The sequence below is a fragment of the Capricornis sumatraensis genome, chromosome 3 (assembly GCF_032405125.1).
Source record: "Capricornis sumatraensis isolate serow.1 chromosome 3, serow.2, whole genome shotgun sequence".
NCBI lineage: Eukaryota > Metazoa > Chordata > Mammalia > Artiodactyla > Bovidae > Capricornis > Capricornis sumatraensis.
Window position 1 is genome coordinate 178,251,019 of NC_091071.1, and position 14,462 is coordinate 178,265,480.

At 57.0% G+C, this 14,462-nt stretch overlaps 1 protein-coding gene across 2 annotated transcripts in view; it reads right to left on the bottom strand.

The window, feature by feature from the left end:
• The window catches only part of PAX7 (paired box 7), a 108,176-nt gene that overhangs the window by 40,312 nt on the left and 53,402 nt on the right, over positions 1-14,462 (bottom strand). For both annotated transcript variants that reach the window (XM_068968331.1, XM_068968330.1), the window contains exon 5: positions 6,431-6,630. In XM_068968331.1, coding sequence (XP_068824432.1) covers positions 6,431-6,630 — 200 coding nt within the window. The remainder of the gene's footprint in view (positions 1-6,430; positions 6,631-14,462) is intronic.

Consider the following 14,462-nt stretch of genomic DNA (forward strand, 5'->3'; position numbering starts at 1 on the left):
CTGCTCCAGTGGGCACTGCCTGCCTCAAAAGTACTTTAGGCCAGTCCCCACCTCCTTTTCTCAGGAGGCCTCCAGCTGTGAGCTCCCTTACCCGAACAATTATTGTCTTTATCCGTTTTTCTTGTCTCCCCTCTGGCCCTAAGCCCCACAGGCAGAGGCCAGGCAATCCTGGCCCCCTGCTCACATGTCTGTAGGAATCCTTGTTGAATGAATGAATGGATGGATGGTGGGAGGCAGAGATGACTCTGGTGAGTCTCTGCTGGTGCTGCCCTCCGCCCTCTGCAAGGCCCAGTGGGGAGTCCTCCCCTTCATGGGTGAAGGCCTAGGCCTCCCCTGGCACAGATCACTTGAGACCCTCAACCCTCTAGTCCGCGTCTGCTGCTGACCTGCGGGAGGGGGAGTCTGAACGGGGGTGGAGGTGTGTTTGTGTCCCCTTGGGTCATTTGTCTTTTCTCCGAGGGGAGAAATGGAATTCGGTTTTCCGAGCTGGATGGACAGAGCTGCTGGCTCTGACCCGTTTAGGGTTCACAAAGGAAGGACATGTGGTGGCCAAATAAAGATCAGAAAACTGCAGGGCCTGGCTGCTCCCACCTCCCCAGGGCAGAGAGGGCTTCCCCAGGGGCATCCAGGGCAGATGAACGCTGGCCAGGCTGACTGAGGCCCTCTGAACAGCTCTGTTTTAAATCAGCATTTCCCAAAGGCTGGGGCTCCTGCACTCCAAGGTGGAGACACCTCCCCAGAGGCGAGTGACACAGACATTAGATAACCTTGAACCACTCCCATCTCTTCAGGGCCTGGGGTGTGTGGAAGAGAAGGTCTCAACTGGGTGCTCAATGTCCTTCATGCCTTCCTAACACTCATCAGGGCCTCCCTGGTAGCTCAGCTGGTAAAGAATCCGCCTGCAATGCAGGAGACCCCAGTTCGATTCCTGAGTTGAGAAGGTCCCCTGGAGAAAAGAAAGGCTACCCATTCCAGTATTCTGGCCTGGAGAATTCCATGGAGTCGCAAAGAGTCAGGCATGACTGAGTAACTTTCCCACACACAACATTCATCAACCTCTCTTTTTAAGACCCAGAAAGGATGCCCTGCCAGGTGATGCCTTCCTGAAAAACCTTCCCAGGTTGTCTCGTTTTCCCTGTGTGTGTCTCTAGTCGCCTTCCTTCTATGAGAGGGATGTGTGTGTGCGTGCGTGTGCGCCCAGTCGCTCAGTCCTGTCTGGCTCTTTGCGACCCCATGGACTGTAACCTGCCGGGCTCCTCTGTCCATGGGATTCTCCAAGCCAGAAAACTGGAGTGGGTGGCCGCTCCCTCCTCCAGGGGATCTTCCCGACCCAGGGATCAAACCCACGTCTCCTGCATTGGCAGGCGGATTCTTTACCCCTGTGCCACCCTGAGAGTGATATGCATGTTTATTTTAAAATACACTGATTTTATTTTATTTAAGGAAGTGAAGATATGGATATTGCAAAAGTGGCCCAAATCCTGAAGATGGTGGAGGATGATTTATGTTTGGGATACTCTGCTCTGGTTTTGTTTGTTTAGCGAGGGTCATCTGCAGATAAAGAGGACTCAGCTAAGGCAGAAACGTTCTCCCGCCTTCTCTCCTCGGCCGCCTCGCTCCTGCTTTCCTTACTTCCCTCCCTCCCATCTCCAGGCGCTCCCGGGACTCCACTCTGCGTCAAGCAGGACAGGAAGGACAGAGGGTGAGCAGGACATGATCCTAGCCCTCAAGCTGCCCTTGGCCTGGCCATATGTCAGACATGTCAAAGGACAGCTGCTCTTCAGTACAGTCAGCTTAGACGGCTGGCGTGTGAGAGGCCATGAGGAGGTCTGAGGAGGGGCTTCCAACTCCTCCCAGAATCCAGGAGGACTTCCTGGAGGAGAGGACATGCCTTTTGCTTTCTCTTTCTCTCCTCTTCTTCCTCACTGTCCTATTTCCACGGGGCTGCCCCCAGTCCAGCAGGCATCTCCATCTTCACAAAGTGTGACATCACACAAGAGTAGGGGCTCTGGAGTCTGATCAGTTGCCTGAATTTGAATTCTGCCAAATTCTGTTATTCCTCTGAGCCTCACTTTCTTTGTTGCTAATAGGCTCAGTTTTAAAGAATCTGCCTGCCAGTGCAGAAGCCACAGGAGACCCAGGTTTGACCCCTGGGTTGGGAAGATCCCCTGGAGGAAGGCACAGCAACCCACTCCAGTGTTCTTGCCTGGAGAACCCCCATGGACACACGAGACTGGCGGGCTACAGTCCGTGGGGTCGCAGAGAGTCAGACACAGCTGCGCGACCGGGTACATGCACAAATGATAGCCCTACCTTCTTGGTGGTTCTGGACCTCAAGGCAGTTAACACAGGCAACGTGCTTATTTAGAACAGCATCTCCAACACTTATTTTGCTGGAAAGCCTCCGACGTCTGAACTGGAAGGGCTCTTAGCCAGTACGGACTGCAAGCTTCCTATTTACAGGTGGAGAAATGGAGGCTCCCAGAAGGACGGTGGTGGACCCAGAGCCCCACCCAGAATCTTTGATCAGGGTTGAGTCGTTTGAAAACAGAGGCTGAGTTTTATTACTCATTTTTGGTCCTTCTCTCCAGCTCTTGCCCTGGGAGCAGGACACCATAAGAAGAGTCTGATGACTGGGCTGAACGTCTCATCTGGCCCTCCTTCCAATGCAGCCCCGAGGAAAGGAGCACACAGACAGACTCGAGCTTGGGTCCCAGGACAGCCACTTATTACCTGTCTTTAGGAAGTTGCTTCTGCTAGTGAAAGGTCAGGCTTCTCATTTGTAAAATGGAGAGACTGACTGTCCCTGCCTCTTCTTAGGATCATGGTAAGGATGATGAAGATAACGCATGTAGGGCGTTGAGCAGCGTGCCTGGCACACGAGAAAGGCATCATGAATGTCATCCAGCGGAACGAAAAGACTCAGTGTAAGTTATTAATTAGCGAGTCCCTCCAGTGCCTCCCAAATGGGATTCGGTTCAGAGCTCTACCCCGCCTGCCCCCAGGCAAACAGCAGGGCTCCAAACTGGGACCAGATGAGCTGCACGCAGCCCTGGTCCCTGGATGCTGCTCATCTGGAGGACGGGATGTTCTCCCAGGCCTTGTGGGAGACACCTGGGCTGGCCTTGGGGGCTCTCAGCTCTCAGCCTCTGTTTCTAGAAGAGACATGCAGGCTTCGGAATCTCGGAGCTCAGGACGAATCAGATTTGTTTACCTGCAAGGAAGATGTCTGAGAGGTGGGGGTCGGGCCCCCAGATGCTTAGAAATGAAGACCCCTCCGGGGAAAGGAGTCACCGGTCGCCAGGCACGTGTCCTGCCTCGTGCCCCTTTCCCACCCTTCCCGGTGGGGGGGCTTCCTGCAGACTGAGATGGGCATCTCCACACTGGGGGTACCATATAACCCCACACAGTGCTCTGTGGGTTTCGAGGGAGGTGCCTGACCCTCTGCTGGGGGGCAGGGCTGGAGGGGAGGCAGAAGCAGCGAGACAGGAGTGACGAGGTCCTGCCTAACCTGCGCCTACCGGCTTCCTTGCTGATTTGGACACCAGCCCTGTGACAGCGGGGCTTTCTGTCTGCCAGGTCCCTGGTGCCTAGGACAGTGCCTGGCACACAGGAGGTGCCCAGTATGACTGCTAGATGAATAAGCCTGGAGGTGCGAGGGTGGCCAGAATTGGGCCCACTAAGAATAGGTGAACTTTAATAATCACAGCCCCTACTCAGGGCACTTCCTGACTCTGTGTGAGCCTGTTTACATGTTATCATTTAGTCCTCGGAACGAAGCGGACCCTGTTACCATCATCTCCGTTTTGCAGAGAAGGAAACCAAGGGCGAGGGAGTAAGTGATGGAGCTGGAATTAGCACCAAGGCATCTGAACCCTCTGGCACCTCCCAGTGCCCCTGAAACGCACAGGACTGCCAGATCCCTGAACTATAGGCTCTTAGAATCAGAGGCCAAGACCACAGAAGCATCCAGCCCTAAGATTTAAGCAGAGCTCAGAGGGCTTCAGGCCCCAGGCCTCCCTGTCCACAGCAGGAACCCTCTCACCGGGGCCTCCCATCCCCCGGACATCGCACTTCAGCTTGAACACTTCTGGAGACGGTGATCTCAGCACCTCCCGAGGCAGCTCTGACTGTCAGTAAGCCAGGACCCTAGAACTTTAAGGAGCCTTCATGCTCATTCAGTTTGGCCCCTTTATTTATAGAGGAGAGATTAAGTCTCAGGAAAGGAAACTGATCTGTTGAGGGTGATACAGCTGATCAGAGGCAGAAACCAGTGGGAACCCAGCCTGTGGCTCCTGGTCTCCCCCTCCCCAGCTCCATTCCAGGGCCTCTCAGAGCAACTGCGTCCTCCAAGCCTTCTCCTCTCCAGGCCAAATGCTCTATTATTCCTGTCTTGATTTGGGGGGCGGTCAGTCTGTTCATTCTTTAAAACTCAACGTGCATCGATCCCTTCTTTGCTGGGATCAGGCCCAGTTCTCAGGCCACGAGTCGGGGGAGAGCCAGCCCTGCCCTGGGGCACTGAGGGTCTGCGAGGGGACCAGCACGTGGAGCACGGCTGCCTTGGCCCCCGCGCCGGGGATGTGCCTGCCTTCTGCTGCTCCCCCTGCTCTCAGCGCCCCCTCACCCTCAGACCTTGAGTGGCACCTGTTTCTGAGTCCCCTGGGCCAATAAAAGCACTGCCCTGACAGCCAGGACGTTTTACAAGGCGCGGTCAGGCTTCAAGGTGGTGGGAAGCAGCCGTGGCCGCCAGACGTAGGAATGAGAAAGCACCCAGGAATGTGCCCAGGAGAACAGCTGCAGAGGGATCAGAGGCGGAGGAGGGAGGCCCGGCCGGCAGCTCGGGTGTCACCCCGAGGGGAGGGGGCTGGGATGAGCTGAGCTGGCTGCGGCCGCCCATCCGCGCCCCCCAGGGTCTCCCTGCGTGGCGGCCCAGGGCCCCCCACTGCAGGAGTGGTGCGGTGGGCAGAGGGAGGTATGCTGATCCCCCGAGTGCTCAAATGCCCGTTTGCTTCTGGCACATTACTGCTTTCAAATGCCAGGCTGAGTCCATTTCTCCTTCCCAGAAGGAGAGAGCCTGGGCTTGGCACGCACAGGCCTGAGCTCTGCACGCACACCCCCGGTGCCGCATCACTTCTCAGTGACTGTGCCTGTGATGAGTGGCCAGCCTGGCCTGACAAGGGGCTCTGAGGTTCCCTGGGGTCCCGTGGGAGGAGCCCCCCAGCAGCGGCCACAAGGTAGATGGCCGACAGGAGCTCTTGGATCCCTCTCGGATAAGACAGAAGAGCCCCCAGCGAGTAGCTGGGGGCAGCCCCTCGGCAGACTCAGCTCCCCATTCACGGAGGGGCCAGGCCAAGACGGGCTCCCACAGGAGCTGTTCATCAGCCTCCCTTCCTCCTCCACCCCTCCCCCCGCCCCGACCCAGCCAGGCCCCCAGAGGCTCTGACTTAGAGAACTACAGACATCGTGCAATCTGAGAACTCAGCTTGGGGAGAGGAGGCGGGTCCTTCCCCCATCCCCACTGCAGGCCTTGAACCCTAGACAGACATGGCTCTTCCTGTGCCCCACCTTCCGCAGGCCCACCGATCGAGCACCAGGCGCTTAGCAGGTGTGGATGTCTACAGGGTCTTCAAAGTCTGCTCACGCTTCCCCGGATGCTTCTAACTGGCCAGGAATATGCGTCCAGGCAGCTTGCATGCTTCCCATAACAGGAAACTCATTACCCATCCTAGGAAGCTAGGTCTGTTCTGGAAAGTTTGGTCCTGAATCTTTCCTCCCCTCCTCAGAGATCTGGAAGTGTTTCTATTCCCTGAGCCCCCTCTCTTGTGGCTGAACTAATGTCCTTCTTTCCTCCTTCCCTTGCCCTTTCCTCTTCTCCCTTTCTGTCTCTCCCTCCATCCCTCCTTCCTTCATCTTCCTGAAGTTCTTGTCGGAAGGAGGAGGGAGGCAGTCCAAGTCCTCCCAACCCCTCCTGGCTTCCCTGGGGCTGTCCGAGGATTGGTTAGTCAATCGATTAATGTTTGCTGTCCATTTACTCTGTACCAAGTGCTGGGGGCATTACTTGTCTACACAGTCCCTGGACCACTTGCCACAGAATCCCCACTCCTACTCCAGGGGCCCACTAAACCCCCTGACCCTGGTCACGCCCTCCAGGTCTCCAGATGACATGTGTGCTGTGGTGCACGCTTAGTCGCTCAGTCGTGTCTGATGCTTTGTGACCCCGTGGACTGGAGCCCGCCAGGCTCCTCTGTCCCTGGGATTCTCCAGGCAAGAATACGGGAGTGGGTGGCCATGCCCGCCTCCAGGGATCTTCCCCACCCAGGGATCGAACCCGGGTCTCCTGCAGCCCCTGCACTGCAGGTCCTTTCCCACGGAGCCACCGGGGAAGCCCGTCCAGACGGCGCCCGCAGCACAAGGCCCCGGTGCCCCTCACCTGCACGCGCGCCTCAGTCAGCTTGGTCCTCTGCGCCAGCTCCTCTCGGGTGTAGATGTCTGGGTAGTGGGTCCTCTCGAAGGCCTTCTCCAGCTCCTCCAGCTGCTCGGCCGTGAACGTGGTCCGACTACGGCGCTGCTTACGCTTCAGAGGGAGGTCGGGTTCTGACTCCACGTCTGAGCCCTCGTCCAGACGGTTCCCTACAGCCAAGCAAGAGGACAGGAGAGGGCGGGGGCCCAGTGAGATGGACGGGAGCTGTGTGCCCACCTTCAGGCCTCCACAGCACTGAGGGTCAGATCCCTCTGAGTACAGGAAGGACGTCCCTCACGGCGCTGTTTATCAGAGCAAAGACTGGGAGGCAACCTCCCTGCCCACCCTGCTGCTGCTGCTGCTAAGTCACTTCAGTCGTGTCTGACTCTGTGCGACCCCATAGACGGCAGCCCACCAGGCTCCTCTATCCATGGGATTTTCCAGGCAAGAGTACTAGAGTGGGGTGCCATTGCCTTCTCCTCCCTGCCCACCCTAGGGGACTGGTTAAATACCTTATGGTCCAGCCATTAAAAAAAAAAAAAAAAAGCACCCTGTAGTTGGGCATTTAGGTTATTACCACTGACGTGAAAGGATGGACATGAAACAGGACTCGGGGGATGCATTTGTCATAATTCCTAGAACTGAACTCTCCAAAAAGGGGAGAATTTTTCCCATTTATTCACTGCACCTCAATCAACGTGACTTTTAGAAGAAGGCAAGGCACAAACCAGTGTGCAGAGCTGAAACCCACTTTTGGAGAAAGCACGCATAGCACATTGTGGAACACCACACTCAACAGATGAACAAACGCGAGCCTTCAGGATGACCGGACTTTTGTTTTCTTTTTGAAATTTGCTTACAGTTTAATATTCTTTAAACGACAATCACTTAGACGACGACGCGATCGCATTTTGGGAAGACACTGCAGAAACTAAGTGAAAGGGGAGCAGGAAGAGAGGCAAGGACCGAGGAAGCAGGCAGACGCTTGTGCCCGGGCTGGCAGCCAGGGAGCGTGGGTTCCGGGCGTGCTTCTCCCCCGGATGCCTTGCACTCTGACCCTGGGTCTCGGACCCCCCGTTCTTTGCCATGAAGAGTTTAGACTATGTGACTCCACACCCAGGCCCTTGCTGGGCCGTTCCAGGATCGCTGAGTGGCCTTGCAGGCTGGAGGGGAGACCTCGCCTGGTGATCTGAGTAATGACTATGACTCCCCCCCCGCCCCATCATCCCCAGTAATTCCCACCCTGGAGCCCAGGGGTGGATGAAGGCCTTTCTTCCTTTGCAGAGAGAGCTTGGGGGTCTGGGGCCAGCCCACGTCCTGACTCTGGATGGGCTGTCAGGCCAGGGACCTACTCCTGTTCTGTGTCTGGGAGAGGAAGGTGGCAGGAAGGGCTCGATCAAGCTCCTCAACAGTCAGGGCTGAACATACCTTGGGGACTGAACTGACTCTGCCACAAAGCTTGGGCCTCTTGCCATCCCTGATCTGGCAGAAGGAATGCTAGCAAGGGGCATGCTGGGGCTCTGAGACTGCGCCCTCAGGAGTCCTGGGGGACCTAGAGGGGGCGAGGAGAAGGGGGCTGGTGAGAAGAGGAAACCAAGGACGAGAAGTGGGAAAGCAGGCAGGGACGATTCCCCTCTCCCCACGCCTGCGTCTCCCTTTCCTTGCTTCGCTTTCCTCTCCCTCCTTTTCCATCTCCACCTTCAGCGTTCCTGGAAGGATGCTATGTTTTCTCCTTCCCCCTGCGGAGCACTGACACAGCACCAGCCGTGTGCCACGCACAGACTATGCACGCAGGCCGTGTTCTGGGAGATAGCCTGGGTTGAGCCTCAGAGCCTCAGCGTGCACGCGCCTGCACTACAGACGGGAGGAACTGAGTCACAGAGAAGCAACCGAAGCGCCCACAGTCTCAGTGAGCACCCGGATCCACACTCAGGCCCTGCTTTCCTGGTTCCCGTCCTGTTCCTACCAATGGCCTCAAAGGTTGCTGACCCGAATCGGTCGAGGCTCCTCCCACAAGGGACAGCCTTCTCCCAACCCTGAAAACAACACAACACCCAGTGCAGCTTCTTAGACGCCAAGTGAAGGCGAAGGAACAGGCCTTCCAGGCTGGGGGAAGAGTGTGTGCAGAGGTCTGGCGTGTCAAAGGGCATGGCGGGTGATGCTATCGTGGGGCGGCGCCCATGGCTGGCAGGCCTCGGGCAAAGCCCCTTTTTCCCCCAGATCACCTATCCATCCTGCTGACACGGCCATCTTCCCAGGTGGCGCTAGTGGTAGCCCCCGATATGCAGGAGACATAAGAGACTTGCGTTTGATCCCTGGGTCAGGAAGATCCCCTGGACGAGGAAATGAAAACCCACTCCAGCATTCTTGCCTGGAGAACCCCATGGACTGAGGAGCTTGGTGGGCTAGAGTCCAGGGAGTCACAAAGAGTCGGACAGGACTGAAGGGACTTAGCCAACATGGCCACTGGGAAGTCATCCCTGCCTTTCACTGGCCACCGACGATGATGCTACGTAGCAAGGAACCAACGGCAAGGGAGACGTGCCTTCATCGCTGCCTCTCTCAGCCCTAAAGGCAGGGACCTGGGGTGGGTCCAGCCCCTCCCTCTGCTCTCTCCCAGCTGCCCAGCTCCCCATCACTGAGAGGGGGCCTCGACGGGCACAGGTGGCATCTGGGGTGCCTTCCCTAGCACGGCTGGGGCTCAGAGCCAAATACAACTAATCCCAAGGATTCATTTCCTGTAACTCACTGCATAGCTTCAGTTTTCTGACATTGACAAGGAGAGAGGGCCCTTGGGGCCTCAGAAGGAGGAAGCAGAGGTTGGCAGGAAGGGAGGCCCGCCCACAGACAGGGAATGGGACAACCGGCTCTGTCCTCTCCTGGGGACTTTGGGCTAGGACAGCAGCTGAGATGAGGAGTAGGGTTGCCCGGGGCAACGCCTATGGGCAGAGATTGAACTTGGAGCTGTGAGGTCAGATTGGGGAGGAGATGCGAGCCCCAGTCTGATGGAGGAGGCACAGCCCTGTCGTGGGAGAATCTCCAGCCTGATTAAGTCTCAGTTCAATTTAGAGCAGTGCCATCCAACACAACTCTTCTGTCATGTGGAAATGTTCCAGGTCTGTGCCGTTCCATATGGTAGTATCAGCCGCCTGTGGTTCTGATCGCTTGAAATGTGTCTAGCACAAGGTCTGACTTTTTCATGTTTTCATTTTCCTGCAAACTTACATCACCACACAGGGCTGGTGGCCACCCAAAACGACAGCATGTCTTTAGCACCACTGGTCTCTCTTTAACAAGGAGAGGACAGGCTTCAAGCTCTTTCTGCCCACACTAGTCTCCGGTAGAATTTAATGACCTCGGTTGTTTTTAGGATTTCGTTTGTATGGGTCCCAGCTGTTTGTGGGCTCCCCAGGTGGCACCAGTGGTAAAGAACCGCCCGCCACTGCAGGAGACACAAGAGGTGCAGGTTCCATCCCTGGGTGGGGAAGGTCCCCTGGAGGAGGCGTGGCAACCCACCCCTGTGCTCTTGCCTCGAGAATCCCATGGACAGAGGAGCCTGGCAGGCTATGGTCCATGGGGTCACAAGGAGTCAGACACGACTGAAGAGACTTTGCACGCACGCATCTGTTTATAGGATGTGATACGTGTATTCCCTTTACAAGATCAGTTTCCTTGAATTCGGTTTTTAAAGATACCTTTGTACCGAGTAGAATATTCCTTAATAATAGGGCAGGCTGGAATCAAAGTCATGCACGCAATCAGCAAACGACCAATGCAGGATAGGTTCAAGGTACTTCTGATACCAGACCTTGCCCAGCCTCAGAGCCTTGCCATCCCAATGACTTCGGGCTTTCTAGGTGACTCGTGGAATTCTGCGTTTATTTCTCCCTTCGTCTCCCTGTCCTTCCTGCCCCTTACTCAGCACGGATCTGGGAACTTCACAGGCCCAGAGACACACCTGGGTGGAAACCTAGGCCGGGAAAGGCAGAGCAGGCCCCTACAGGTTTCTGCTGATTGAGAAGACCCAGGGGCTTCCCTGGAGGTCCAGGGGTTAGGACTCCATGCTTCCACAGCAGGGGGTGGGGGTTCAATCCCTGGTCAGGGAACTAAGATCCCACATGGGCAAAATGAGTAAATGTAAATGAAAGAGACAAAAATACGATCACTCTAAAAAAGAGAAAAGAATGGAGGGGTCGCAGTAGGATGCTGGTGGTTGTAGTGACAACCTTCTGGATGCTGAGTGGGGAGAGCAAGGCCGGGAGATGCAGGGAGAGCTCTGGAGAGTGGGGCTGGGGCCTGTGACTTAGGCCCAGGGGAGGATCTCCCACCTCCTCTTGGCCCTTCCCAGGGGAGGATCTCCCACCTCCTCTTGGCCCTTCCTGGGGGAGGATCTCCCACCTCCTCTTGGCCCTTCTCGGGGGAGGATCTCCCACCGTACGTTAGGTCTGTCTCACTCTTCCGTGTGCCAGCCTCACACAGACCTAGGAAGCACACTGCTGGCTCTTTCACAAACAGGGAAATGGAGCACAGAGGGTCAGTAACTCGAAAGAGGCCGCACCACCAGTAAGCCACGCTCGTTCCAGGAGAGGGATGGGGAGGAAGACACACTGGGAGGGGGTCTGCAGGGCCCCCAGGGCAGCTCTGGTCTGGTCCAGAGTCCTTTCCTGGGAGGCCTGACACCTGGATTCTCAGGTCTGTCTCCTCCCTTGCTGCGTGGCGTTGGACACGTTGCCTCCGCTCTCTGGACCTGTGTTGTCTCAGAGGTAAAAATGAGGATAGTGCTACATCCTTGCGTCCCTCCCTGGATTGCTCTGAGAACAGAATGAAATAACTACTTTCAGAGGAATCTGGAGCCTGTAAAGGGCACATGAAGGATTACTATTATTACTATTAATTATTGATGATGATGATAGAGAAAAAGGAGGCTCAGGGCACTGCTGCTCACCCAGCAGAGCCCACAGGGTAAAGTCCTCCCCTGGAGAGCCTTCCTGGGCCCACCCAGGCCAGGCTGGTTTCTCCGCTCGTCCTTGGAGCCCTCAAAGCTCCTTGGAGACAGCAGGCTGGCCTGTGTCTGGTGCTCTAGGTCCCACTGGACCGAGAGGAGGGACACAAAGAACTCAGATGCCACCACCTCGCCTTGGTTTCCTGCATGCTGCCCCTCCCCGTCCGCACCCCTGGGAACCCTTGAGCCTCTGAAGTAAATTAATCCAAAGGATTAGGTGGACGTGGCCACAGAGAGGCCCTGCTGGCTGGAGCTGAGAGCCACACACTGAAAGCCTCTGGGTGCAGCCTGGGCCGCCAGCACGGGGACGGGGACACATGGAAAGCATGGGCATGGGCTTGCATCCATTAAAGAGGCTGGATTTGGGGGGCGGGCCACAGGGGAGCAGTCTCCCAGGCAGCTTCGGCTCCTCCTCCTCTCTGGCTCTGAAGCAGCTGTAGGTGGACAGGCCCCACAGTGGGCGGGACAGAGCCTGGAACGGATCTGGAGATGACCCTAGGCAAGGAATATTGTGAGGGACCCTCTCTCTGGGTCCCCAGATCCTGTCTCACGTAGGGAGGTGGGAAGTCCAATACAGTTCCTCCCTTGGAGCCCTCCCAATCTTAGGAGGGTGAAGCGGCCTCTGTCTCAGGAAACTCCCATCTGCTGGAGGAGCACTACTCCCAGGTGGGCTGGGGCCAAGACGGCCGTAAAACAGGGAGACGGCTCCGTGTGACTGGAGAGCAGCCCGAGGACAGAAAAAGAGAGGAGAGGCCTCAACAGGCCTGCTCCGGCCAGAGTCCAGCCCAGGCCGGGCTGATGCAAGTGGCCAGAAAACCACTGGGGGCAGCCCTCTGGTTCTTGACCCCAGCCTCTGCCCGCTCCCTCCAAAGCTCCCTGGCTTTCACAGACGCTGACTGGGAAGGCTTCAGTTATGCCAGTGAGGCCCCACCACCCTCAGGCCTGCCCACACATCCAGATTCACCCCTCGCTCCCTGTCCAGCTCTCAGCTTCCTAAACGACCCAGCCAGGCTGCCCCACGCCTCCCTGCCTTTGAATTCCAGCCCCCTCTGCTCACAACACCTCACCCTTCATTGGCGCACTCCTGCTCATCCGGCAGAACCCAGCTGGCGGGTGCCCTCCTCCCCCGCAAGTCTTTCTGGGTCCATGCAGGCCAGGCTGGTTTCACTTGCGTCTCATCCTCGGAGCTTTCAGAGCTCCTCAGGAAACGTCAAGCTGGCCTGTCGCTGGGTCTCTCGGTCCCACTGGACCAGGAGATCGAGGAGTGCAGCAGAGATGGGGCCTGGCACCCAGCAGGGGCTCCGTAAAGCCTTCTTAAATGGATAAGGGTCAGCAGAACGATCACAGAGTTCCTTTCAAACTGACACTCTGGAGTAGTCACCACTCTCCCCTTGCACACGCACTCCACAGCTTACAGGCCTTTTCAATGTTCCGACACAATCTCTCCCGACAGAGGGTCAAGCAGGCGGGATTAGCCCCATTTTACCGATGGTGGGTGGAATCAAGGTCACCGAAGCCGGGAAGACCACCCAGGACCCAGGACTCCCAGCCCGGTGGAAGCCAACTTTGCTATAATTCCAAGGTGATGGAGAATTCCATTTTGGATCATGAGAGCTAAGGCACCTTCTGCTCAATCCTACTCCGACCTTCAAACTTTCTCTGTTCTCCCGTTTGCCAAAGGAAAAGTCTGGAAACAGGATGGTCACAATTTCGGGACCTACCCACCTCTCTCAGAAGGCAGGAGGGACATGACCACCTCCAAACCAAATCCTTGTCATCCCAAAGCTGCGGAAGGCAGCAGGGAGACCCTCATCTCAGCTGCCCCCAACTCAGAGATGCCTTCCCATCCCACTCCTGAGCACCCCACCCCCACCCACGCAGCCTCCCAGCCCAACCTTTATTACAGTTTAACATAGGCCGGCCCGGAGCCGCGGCAGAGAAATGAATCACATAATAGTTGATATGCGTTTTAATCAAGTAATTCGGGCAGAGCCGAGAGCCGGCGAGTGCGGGCTGGGTGTCCCTGAATACCAAGCAGGCCTGAGCGCAGGTCTCGTAAAATGGAAAAGTCATTTACAGCTCAGCTGGGGGCCGGCGAGCAGGAGCCGCGGCGTGCGTCCCCCCGGTCTCTCTGCGTGAACTGCTCAGCTGTGACCAGCACGTGGTGTGCGCAGCTCCTAGGGTCCCTCTGCGGGGTCTGGGCCAGGCCGCTCACAAGGGGCCGGGGGACTGGGGGTGGATACAGGCAGGGATCGGACCCCAAGTTACGCCTCCCTGGAAGTGACCCCCGCCCTGTCCACCTCCTCTGCCCAAACTGCTCTGGGGTACCCATCTCAGCACCACCCAGGCATCCAGACTGCAGACCGTTGGGGTCCTTAACAACCCCTTCGCTCTCCCATCACGCCTCCCAGGCAGCCAGCCCAGCACCCAAACCGGGAGATGCAGCGTCCTTCTTATCTGCAACCCCACCGCCACCCCACGCCGGTCCAGCCCCAGAGTCTGTCCATCTCTCCCCGGACTCCCACGGTCATCTCCTGCCCCAGCAACTGTCAGCCTTCGCATAGGCTGTGCCCTCTGCCTGGAGCACCCCCTCATCCTCCTTCTGGCCTGCCCTGTGCAGCAGGCCACCAAAGAGGGGCACTGAAAAGCACAGGCCCCTGACACAGTTTGCCTGGATTCTGCACACTTCACGTGTTTCAATATGGATAATGATGGGACTCCCCTCCCCCTGCCCCAAGGGCCACTTTCCTTCCTTTACGGTTTATCCACAGTGCGCACCACAGTCAGAGGTGCTAAACGTTCCTTTTCATTGCCTGTCCCCACCCCCTCCATCATCCTGGTCATCACTCGAGTCCAAGTTCCAAGCAGGTGGGCGTTTCCTCTGCTGAATCTCCAGGGCTTGGCATAAAGTGGACACCCGAATATTTGGTAAATGACTGAACGAGTAAATGAGTGAGTCTGTTAAGGCCATGAAAGAGTGCCAGGGACAAGTGAGTGCTC